Source organism: Bacillus rossius, chromosome 1 (genome assembly GCF_032445375.1).
Source record: "Bacillus rossius redtenbacheri isolate Brsri chromosome 1, Brsri_v3, whole genome shotgun sequence".
In the NCBI taxonomy this organism is placed as follows: Eukaryota; Metazoa; Arthropoda; class Insecta; order Phasmatodea; family Bacillidae; genus Bacillus; species Bacillus rossius.
This window is the reverse complement of record NC_086330.1, coordinates 85549793-85561949: the sequence shown is the minus strand read 5'-3', so window position 1 is coordinate 85561949 and position 12157 is coordinate 85549793. Positions and strand designations below refer to the sequence as shown.

Below are 12157 nucleotides of genomic sequence, written 5' to 3'. Positions count from 1 at the left end.
AAAGTGTAAAAAGCGGGAAGGTGTAAATAAAGGGAAAAGTAAGAAATACATTAAAGTTAATTAAAATACAGTCGCATCCTGCAGCGTTCAGATTAAATATGGGCTACATTACAATAACGCATTGCATCACAGTAAAAAAATTTAAAATAAAGGGCCGCAAATTGATGGTAATTTACCGTCAATAGTGTGCCGTGCGCGGAGAAAGGTCATTGTACTCGATCAGCTGTTGTTACGGTGCGGCGTAGCCGCCGACTGGCTCTCTCTGTTCTCTGAGCTGCGCATGCGCAGTATAACTCACTCAACGGTCCGCCCAGACTCGTGACCTTCCATCAGCAGCCAGTCAATAGATGTGAGCTTAGCGGAAAAAAAATATAAGCTCCACCTCCCGTGTACCAGTTTTGTCCAGTTCTAATACCAGTTTATTGGTATACGCACCAGTTTTCTTGCTGCCGTGACATGTTCAAGTTTATGTTCATCTTGATGTCTTGATACCAGTAATTAATTATTTACGATCCCCAGAAATAAATTGTTAGTTTAAAAAATATGCGTCAACTGTACAATACTTCCGAAATTATAAAATACGTATAAAACAGTTACCAAGACTCCGCTCATTTTATCTTGTGAAGTTTATGTCTCGTACCAGTATTTCGGCTAATGTTTGTGACATAAATACAGTATCAGAACTTACAAGCAGCCATGTAATATTCCGGACATTTCAATTACGTTTATACATTCGTGAGTTTACGTTTTTCCCTAGTACATTTTAGATTGTCTCTATAATTACTCAGACTTTTACACGCCTAAGCTTAAATTATTACATGTTTAGAAATAAAAGCAACTTTTTATGTTATAAAATATGTATATTTTGCGATTTAAAATGTTCATTGCCGACTATAAAAGTTACGTTTTTCATGATGTTTTTAGGCCTACTAGCTAATCTTATCTACACTTAAAATACCCACGGTATTTTTTGATGTGACGTCACATAAATCGATGAACGCTGGCTGCACACACAAAAAAGTGTCCCGTTACACACATTGTTCCATTACACTGTGTCCCGTTACGCACATTGTTCCGTTACGCTGTGTCCCGTTAGCTCATTGTACGCTTTTGCCGCATCTATCTCTCTTTCACTCGACTGTTTATAAAGTGAAGTGAAAAGTTAATGTGGTTTTCATTGCTTATTACAACAACAATGTCGACATTAAAGGTTAATTATTCTTGCATTTTAAAAATATGATTACTAGTATAATTTCAAAGATTTATTCTTTTATTTTTAAAATAAAAATGATTCAATTTTATTCATAAAGTATGGAATCATTTCATCAATGTTTTGTTATGACGTTGTCACGTTAAACTATCGTCCGTAAACCGACTTTACAGCCAACCAATTTTTTATTTGAGCAAATATATTGTGTGTTAATTATTATTTTATTGATATAAAATATAAAAAAATGTAAACACGGGGCTTACGACACTGCCTTCAGTGTTGAGATTTTTTTTATTTTTACGTTTGGTTAGCGCAAGTGTTGTTTCTGCACGAATAGGATATAATTTCGATCGAAAATACATCAGCAGGCAGGTCATTTCCCGTGGCAGCAGGACAGGGCAACGGCAATTCATTTCCCGCGTCAGCGGTGGGAAAAATGGGGGGGGGGGGGGATATCCACAAATGGACGTAATTTGGCCTCGCTGGTTCGTACATACAACTCGGTCATAAGGAAAAATTTTGGAGAACCGTGTGTGTACGTAGAATCGAGGTTTCACTGTATGTGATTAAAATATCGTCCAGAAACTCGACAGCGCTCACAGCGTAAATAGAGCCAGCACAACTTCATCGTCATCTTGTAATGTGTTTGTTGTGGTTTTCGATATGAACGCAATCTTTGACGCGTTTCACATTTTTATTCTCGGACAATTCTTTTACAGTTTCATCATCTATGGCGATTGTACCAAGTTGTTTATGGTGGTTACGTGACGGAAATAGCGGGATGGATTCGATTTTTGAGACGTAATTCGCGTGAAAGAATTGTATTGGACTAAATGGGAAGTAAATGGGACCTGAAGAATATAGTGCAAATAACGGGAAAACGTAAATAACGGTAACGTAAATAAGGGGTTTCGCTGTACATGTGTTTTATAGTTTATTCCTCGCTATTAAAAATTGCTTTGTTATTTGAGGGCATCAAAATTTGGAGAAAAAAAATTTCTCTATAAAAGTTGCTCAATGTTTTTGGTTCTGCTGTTAGATTCCGAGTGTTTTGTTTTGGTAGTAAACATGGCCTTACCAATGATCACCGTGCAACACCCATCAGTTTTCAATTTGCTATCAGGCAGTGTGGTAGTCATATTGGTAAAATACGGTAATTACAATTATATTAAAACACGTTTAAGATGAAATCACACCATACAATTTCCTGTTTAATATGGTCAAATGTTTCGGTCCCAACATTTTCTCCATAAGTTGTACTTATAAGATGTTGCCCATAACTTCTTTTCCTATATAAAACAATGTATTTTAAAGTTGAAATCCATTATTAGTTAGGATATTACTGCTTCTTTAATTAACAGAAATATGAAGTTGTCTGACGTCAAAATATTTTTTAAAAACTTTTCAAAATTATAACCTTTATCTTTTTGTCGCTGCTGTGTAGTGAGTATAAAAATATAGCCAGTGCTAGGTGGCATCACTCATGTTTAGTTGTGTTGATGCCCCTATAGCTTGTGTGCACGTAGCCGAATATCAATATAGATAGCTCGCAGACTGATTGTAATGCGTGCGCTCTGTCTTGTGCCAACTAAACATTTGATTGCCCACATTCTTTTGTGGTTAGTATGTACTGTGACGATAGTTATGGTTGTGGGACAGTATATTTGTTCTGGCTCACGTTTGGGTCACGGTTTTCATTTTTATATTTTAAGTTAAACAAAATATGTTATTGTTACATGGCCAATTAATTTAAATTATTTGGCTTGCTTTTGTATGCTCAGCTTTTAATTAAATGTACTTTCCATGCAACAATTTTTCTTTATGAAAACAGAAATGCTTTTCTGGCATAAAAGATGCACACCTACTTTACAAACTTGATTTTAGCATAAAATGTGAGATATTTATGCTATAAATATGGTACTGTGTAAGTTTTTCTCTGACAAAAACACAAATGCAAGCAAAGAAAGACAGATTACAGAAGTGTGTGCAAAACATAATATACAGAAAATTTGATGGAAAATTACAGGCCCTAGTAGCGCAAGTTTACAAAACATCTTAAATTGTAGGGCTGTGCGAACCTTCAATTTTCAAGTTCGAACTGAACTCGAACTATTGGTCTTGAAGTTCGCCGAACTCGAACTCGAACCGAACTTTGAGTAATAAAAGTAACTTTTATTTGAATTGTTTTTAAAGTTATTTTTCAAGTAATAATTGTTTACACTTTAAAATAGACAAAAACATTTAGGCATAACATGAGTACTCAACAGAAGTTCATTAGTTTTATTTACTTCTTTATTATAAAATCGTGCAAGAATGTAAGTTCTTCAACATGGAACTGGGTCAGTGATTCCCGTCTTTTCGAAACTACATTTCCAGCTGCAGAGAAAATACATTCACTGCTGACTTGTGTAGCAGGAATATCTAAATACAGTAGATACTTGTTATAGCGAGCACGGTAATAGCGAGAACACGACTATAACGAGGTATTTTTGAGGAATTTACGGCGTGATCGCTTGAAGCGCGCTTTGGTTATTTGTCTGCTTTATCTCCACCCCTCTCGCTCGCCACTAGACATCTTGCCGTTGACGCCTGTCACATTCTTCAGCCTTGCAGTCGACACCTAAGTGCGTGGCTTTAAAAATAGAATCCCGTCCTTTATTTCTTTTATCAAACTTCCGTTAGCTATATGTGCCTGCGACTTCACAGTCTTAGCATCACTGGCTGGCTTCAAGGCCAAGGTATGCTCGAGTCGAATAAACCAAGCCTTTGAATATACATATACTTGTACACATTTCTTATTATTTATAAAATAAACAAAATCTATTTTTTTCCCACCATTAAACATAACAATGTGCACTTGTTTTTTAAATATATATGCTCTTAATTAATTTGTTGCGACATTTTCATTAACGAATAATAACATTGTTTATAACTATGTTAGGCCAAAAAAGTCAGAGCCGTCTTTATACTTGTTGCTAATTGATCGCGTTAATAATACACAAATATTTATAAACTTGTTTGGAATTATTTCAGTCATGACACGTTTACAAACACGTTGTTATTTATTTTACTATCTGACAAATAGTAGGCACTACCGTATTTATTTCCGAATCGCTAGGACAGTTTTCTTGTAACTTTTGTTTTGGTCAGTTGTTGGGATATCTGTCCGGGAAAGGGGTGGTGATGGTTTGAGTTTATTTTCCAAAAACGTTGACAGATTTCTTTAAATGAAAAAAGTATAGTTTTCCAGCGACTATTTGTTTGAGGCGTACGTGCGTTGCCGCACTCCTGCTTTTTTGTAAGGAATTAAATCGTCGCGCTACACTAGCACCACCTGTTAGCAACTAGTGATGCACCAATTATACTTTGCCAATTACGATTACCGATTACCGATTATTACTCTAATAATTGCAATTACCGATTACGATTACCGATTATCAGTTTTTGCGTAAAGTTGAAATAAAAAACAAAGTCTTTTACTAAATATTCTTACTTGAACGTCTTTTTACTGAAATACTGTAATCAGATTTTTATGTATTACTGCACTAGGATATGTAGTTTTCGATCTTTTAAGACGTCATTTTGTTGATCAACAATCAAAATACAAAGCTTATCTACAATGTATTTATGTTAATGGCCATCGTGTACGAAAAAAACTGCAGTATTCAATATTCATGACTTACTATTGCGGTGTTGCCAACTTCAATTCTGATCGTCACTTGTGCAAACATTATGTTTGCAATTTGGTATTTTATTTTGGTAACTCCCATTAATGACTAAAAAGTAAAAACTAAATTTAAAAAAATGCCAAATAATCACCATTTCAGTTTATTAATTACTAATTAGCATCACGTGAGCCTACTTTTCTCAATACTTTGAGAAAGGGAATTATGTAGCGGCAGTGGAATGTGAACCGATGGCGCTATTGTGTATTTGTGCGTGTTGTCCGTTCCAACCTCACATCATACATAACAAACATGACCGACATACGGTACGCAGTGAAAATTAGTTAGGCGCATAGTTTCTACGATACCATGTCCAATTTTTTTTTTCAGACTTACATTTACTAATATAAGTAACATATGCCATATTGTGAATTGTGACAGCTTTAAAAATGCATTTATTTTCTTAACTAAATATTTTGTGTGAAGAAATCAAAGAGTTTATTAAATTACCTTTGTTTCTTTCTTTCCAATAAAAAAATTTTTTTTTCCTCATTGTTACATGGCATCAGTACACAATTTTACAAATGAATTTAGTTCGAGAGCTTTGTTACTTACACAGTTTTTCGTTTTTTTATACAAATTTTTACGATGTCTTTGAATTTTGATAGGATGAGGTCCAAATACATACCACAGCACCATACATCTTGCAGTTGATGGGCGAGGATTCTTGTCACTCGCAAAAAAAAAAAATATATATATATATATATTAGTAATGTCCCTTGGTTAACTACATAACTCAAGGTACCGTCGATCGCGTACCGGAATCACACGAAGTTGGGCCGATGCCGACGCCTAGGGCCTAAATTTCTAATCAACTATTCCAAAAAATGACGAATTTAGGTTACAAAAATATGGACTGGCCCCAGCCCCTAGGCGTTAAATTGTCCCTTAGTGACTTTCCATTGTGTGTTGTGACTTGCAGACGATGCAATTGGGTTCGGCAACGATCGAGCAACAATTGACCTGGTCGTCGAGACCACCTTCCCTTGTAAAGGTGAAGACACGGGAGGCAACCCCGTGGGCCAACTGACCAATCAGAGTACAGAATTCAGAAACATGACCATATAAGGAAATTTGGACGTGCGCATCATTCCACGCCAGGGCTCGCCCTGATTGGCTGACTAGTGGTAGCCTCCAGAGAACCTACCAGATGGTCGCTACAGCTGTGCGTCCATGTGACGCGTAAATCCCAAACACGCATTTACAAGGTGAAAAATAACTTTCTGGCGCCAGGGTGTTGCGCCTGTCCGCTCTTCCTTCTGTACCTTCCAGACTATTCTCTAAATATTACACTAGCAATATCCAATAGAATTTAAAATTACCCAACAAATTTAAATACAATGTTCAAAATTTAGTAATCAAAGTTGAAATTCATACTGTATTAGAAATTTTAGTTTAAAAATGATGTCCTGTAAAATTATAGTCTATACTGCTTTAAACAAAACAATTACTGGAATTAATTATCAAGTATCAAAATTAATTATTATGTACTGGAATTAACCCTCAAATTAATAATTAAGTATCCCAAGGAAATAAGTATTTTAAGGCTTTCCATGAAATTTAACCAAAGTAATTAATAACAATTCTTAACAGATCTGAACCATTACCCTTATCTACATATTAAAAAATTATTATCCTTCATATTTAAGTTATTCTTAATCAATATTCTTATGGCCCAAAAAAAATATGTATATAACAAATCCTCATTGTGCAATGCTACAAGATGCTATACTTACGTGGCGTGGTAGGGTATTCTGGTTATTTTGACGCAATCGGTGATCGCATCTGTACTTGTGGGGTATCGTTTTAAAGAGAATTCACACATCTGCTCACAGAAATTAAGATTTCGTTAATATAACCTGTTATTTTCCAATTATACAGGTTTAAACACAATTTTTATGCTATTTTCGGTTTATTTTTATTTTTTAGGGGCCAAAATTTGTCCAATTCGGTTATAGCGATGACACGGTTATAGCAAGGATAAACCCGGTACCGTGACACCTCGCTATAACGGGACTCTAGTGTACTTGAGTGCAAGCAGTGCAAGTCATGGGTATATTGTTTTATTACCTTGCCACCACGTCAAAGGATCAAGAGAGCGATCACGCGATCAGCTTTCTCTTTGAAAAACAACAGAAATTCATCATCAATTGTAATTTCATCACTCGTGCTTGATTTACTTTCAGAGAGATTGTCAAAACTTTCCCAAATAGATGATGCCTGGGGTGTGTTGTCAGTACTCATCACGGATGATGATGATGATAATGGCTTTGGAGATCTATTTTCAGAATCAGCTGGCATTATTTTTAAAATCTCTTGCTTCATTTTTTTAATCATTAGGAATTTTTCATGACATTCCAACAGTACATCCTTGAAGCGAGGATCTAAAATCATTGAAAATGTGTATTCATTGATTCCCTTTGGGTTGGGAAATCTGGATTTGATAGCCTTCAAAAGTTCCTTGCCGAACATGACGCCTGACTGTGACTGATTCACAAGGCTTCTGAGTACAGATATAATGCCATGAAGTATGGGTATCACCATACTTATCGTTGGGTAGTGTTCGGAGCTCATCTCTATTGTTGCATCATATACTGGTTTCAGAAAGAGAACATACCCTGTAAATAAAAAAAAATTACGTGTAAAATATAATTTTTTTTAAGAAATTTTTCATCAAATAATTTGTTATGCAAGGTTATAAGCTTAAGTGTAAACTTGGTATGCTGCGTAACAGACTAATAAGAAGAATGATATTTAAGGCAAAGGCAGAAAAAAAGTGCATGAAAATGTGTGAAAATATTAAGTTACCTATTGTAACTTATACTTACCTGATGCTAATTTCCACTCAGAGTAGGTAAAGCCATCCACTTTGCCTGATGAAGACAGTTCTGCAGAAACAGGCTCTCTTTGCTCAATCAGACGTTCAAGCATCAAGTATTCGCTGTTCCAGCGTGTTTCAACTGCCTGTATTAGTTCGTGAATTGGCTTGTTCATATGTTTTTGAAGTCATTCTAAATTAATTGATGCCTGCACAATTGCACATATAACATACAAATACCTAGTATTGTAATGCCAGCAACCACAGTAATCAAGGATAACGCTAATATGAAGATAAAATAAATAATGTATATGGAAACACTTAGGTACCTGAATACTCCTATGGTAGTAGCTGACAATAGAACGACCTTTAGCACACACATTCTTCATCCCAACCATTCTGTTCTTTGCATCATTCACTGCAAGCTGTAAAGAATGGGCAAAACATAAAATGTGTTCCCATGATGACATGGCAACAGCTGCAGCCAGGTTTCTTGCATTATCAGAAACTACATAAATGAGAATGGTGTTGCCTCCTTGCGGGATGTTCCACTTTTCGATAATTTCAGAAAGTTTTTGCTGGATAGCTTCACCGGTGTGACTTCCTGGGAAATGGTTTGTGGCCAAGGTGTGATTCTTCAATGTGGTCACTTGTCAAGTAATGACATGTGAGGGACAAATAGCTGTCTTGTGCTCTTGATGTCCATAAATATGTTGTTACAGACATTGACTGCAGTTCAGGTAAAGCCTCATCCAACTCTAAACTTATGCATTTTGTAGCCTTTTCCACCATTTCTGGAATGATTCTTCTTGTAAGTGTTGTCTGGGATGGTACCTGATTCTGGAATCACTTCAGTCATTAAATCTCTAAACTGAGGAGAGTCAACAAAACTGTATGGCAAAAAATTCCCACAGACAAGGTTGGCTACTTTCTTGTCAATCATTTTTGTTTTTGAATGATCTGCTGGCAATTTAGGTTTCTTTTGGAGAAATGTATCTAAAATAGGTTGTCTTGCATCTTTTCTCTTATGTGCTGCTAATTTCTGAGTACATGACAGTTCCCTTTCTGTTTCAAATGATGAGTATTTTGCCAGGTGGGCAGATTTTAGATGTCTGGCCAAGGTAGAGGTTGTACCAGTTGGTGTTTTTAACTTTTGATGACAATAATGACATTTAGCTGTTTGTTCACTTTAATTTTTTTCAAAATGCCGCCAGATACTTGCAGAAGATTGTGGCTTCTGGTTTTTTTCCATTGCTTTATTAAATAATTCATTAAATATATTACCTACTGTAGAATGGGGTTACTTAGACCATTTTAAATGTTTAAAGTTATGTAACATATCAACTTTACATAACTTCCTGATTGTTAATTTTTCTATTTAGGGGCTTGAAGATGAGGATTATGATCATATACTTAAAGTTAAATTTCAATTGAAATTCTTAAAAGTTATGAGAGAAAATGCTTGTGGTCAAAGTTATCCTGTATATGGGGTTACTTTGACCAGAGAAAGAAATTTAATATTTGTTAGTATAATAGACAAATTATTAAATAACATAAATACTTTAATAATATTTGACTAGTTTATTACACAGATAATAAAAAAAAACTGATTTAAGTTATTGTACTTAATTGACTTTACTGGGGTTACTTTGACCAGCACCAGAAACAAGTTGACAAATATGGCTGAAGTAATTAATCTCACTGCAATTGTTAGCAAATAGAACTTAAAAACATTGAATAACATTATGCAACTGATGAATTTAATGAAAAACCAGTGGATGCATAATATGTACAGTTGTAATAAAAAAAACCAGTGTTATGAAATAAACATCAGTACAGATAAAAGTGTATGAACCGCTAAGTAATATTTCCATTCAACAAATGAGGAAGCCTTGAATTTCTTCACTTTGAAATAAAATTCCACGCTTTAAAAAGTCTGGTTTACTTAACACAAACTCTATTTGTGCTGCGTGTATAGTGTCTGTCTTTTACATTTGGCCACACAAATTTTCCCCCTCGTTTTCTTAAATATTCCAAACTGTAGCTTGGTGAAATGGTATCACTATCACAACCCAACACATCTATAACCTTAGCAATATATTGTCTGAATTTGCTGTGTGTTGTGGTAGGAACATTTACAACAATAAATGTTCCTTCTACAATTATTTTGTGTTTACTTCCAACACTAGCACTAGTATCCATTCCTCTTGAATGATTTTCTGAAACAGCCAGTTCTTTATTAATAGTATCTTCGGTGTTTGCAATTTCCCTAATTGTCCATTGCTTGTACTGGCATTGTGTATGTCTGAATGATGATCTGGTTCTGTACAGGCACTTGCCAACCCCTTGAACATTTTTTTATGGCTGCTGTCCTATGGATCTTCACTATCAGAATAATCTTCATCAACTGTAAGGCATCCATCTGTGCTGTCCATGTATGATACTTGGGAACTGCCAGTAAAACTGTTATCATCAGAGGAAATACTATTTGGAGAGAGTGCACGCTTCTGTTGTTTTGCTCTCTTGGTGTTATGTTGCATCTCTTCTGAAATAGTTGTAGCTTGCAGACCTAAATATTCTATGGTGACTCCTTTGCTTGGTACAACATTTACTTTATTCTGCCTAACTTTTACATTGTTGTCACCGTCACCATGTCTCATCTGTTGGAGAAGCTGAACAACTGTTTCTGAAAGTCAAAGTACTCGTGTTTGTTCCTGGCTGGGAATAAGGCAATAGAAAGGTGGCATATGTCGCAGGCAAGTTGGCACATCTGCAGCCACTCAGCATGACGGACTGGGAGAAGGAGCGGGAGCGCTCAGAGTTCGAGCAGGCAAGCCGTCTGTTCCGGCCGCTGAGCGCGGACATGAGCGAGCGCTTCGTCCCGGCCGGCCAGGATGACCAGCCCACGGACCCACTGGCACCTGTGCAGCGTGCCCCTGACAAAGATGCAGAGCTGCGCCAAGCTGCGTGCCTCAAGATGTTCGGCCGGCTGACGCGCACGCACGAGGCCTGGCAGCCCTGCAGTTTGCTGTGCAAGCGCTTCAACATCCCGGACCCTGTGTTGGGGTGCGTTCTCTAGCGAGTCTCCTACTCTAGAGCCTTGTGTGTTCACCAAGGGAGAGGTTATTTGTTATTATTTGTCAGTTTCTCAGCATTTTGTGTGTTTTTAAAATTTCATTGGTGGTAGTAAGAAAAAACTGCCACTAAGTTTCAATCTTTTAAATTTCAACTTTAATGATATTATTCCCTAAATACCTACCATATTGGCTGAAGATAGGCAGACTTTCCTAATGACCTTAAAACTGGGAAATATTTTCTAACAAAAAAAAAAGTGTTTTATCACATAATCGTTGCACATTTTATACTAAAATCAAGTTTGAAAAGTAGAATGTGACGTTTATGCGAGAAAAAAAAAAAGCATTTGTTAGGTAAAGTTATTCATAAAAACAAAACCCATTTTGATGTTTAATGTAATTATAATTCATTACTTACTAGTTGTTCTGTTGTGTTAAATAATTCTAATGTTTTCTGTTACGTAATGTTAGTCTTTTATGTTACTTTAAATATTAATAGTAATAGCATTTGTTTTTGTTCTTGTCTGTCTGTCCTACATTGTGAGTGTGTTTATGTCATAATCACTGCAAGTGAGTGGTATAGGCTGCATGTGCAGGTTGACTGATTGCGGTAGTGCCTACTTGTTATGGTATTCCTCTTCAGGTGGTGTCAGCCTGCTCTTGGTGCTTACAAGTGCGCAGTGCCCACCCACATGCAGTGACTACATTTCCTTTGTATTGTCACACCCCAGACCTCCTGGGCTAGCTCAAAATTGGTCTGAAGTGGACATTCATAAATACTTGCAGAACTAATTTAGGCGCTAAAATTCTTTAAATTCCAGAACAATGCTGTTACCGTCGTCAATTGGTTTCGGAAATTATGTCTCTTAGACTCCAACTGATGTTAACGTATTTTTATTAATAATTGAATAAAATTCACAGTTCACATGGCGGCCATCTTCCAACCATGAAAGCCAGTACACAGGAGTACACAAATTCTCGCACTGTGACCTATTTAAAAACTCAAAAAAAAAAAAAAAAAAAAAAAAAAAAACACACACATTGACTGTTTGCAGGTACCAAAGAATGAATATTACAATGTAGTTCGCAATTAAGTCCCGTCGTTGCACATGAACTCACGGTACAGACCGAAGGACTATGTCCTGGGAACAAAGACAAAGTTCACTGCATCCTTGTTGTAAGCTAAATACTTGAGGCTGTAGTCAAATATTCTAGTTAAAAAGTTCCAAAAATGAAAAAGTTTGATATTTACGGAAGCACCCGGACCACATCTGCAAAATTCTCTGGTCGTCACATGACCCGCCGCTACCTCATTCAGACAATGACTGCT

The 12157-nt window shown here is 36.2% G+C and overlaps 1 protein-coding gene across 2 annotated transcripts in view; it reads left to right on the top strand.

Annotated features, from left to right (window-relative positions):
• The window catches only part of LOC134538920 (G patch domain-containing protein 1 homolog), a 138251-nt gene that overhangs the window by 79000 nt on the left and 47094 nt on the right, over nt 1–12157 (top strand). For both annotated transcript variants that reach the window (XM_063380535.1, XM_063380544.1), the window contains exon 6: nt 10510–10819. In XM_063380535.1, coding sequence (XP_063236605.1) covers nt 10510–10819 — 310 coding nt within the window. The remainder of the gene's footprint in view (nt 1–10509; nt 10820–12157) is intronic.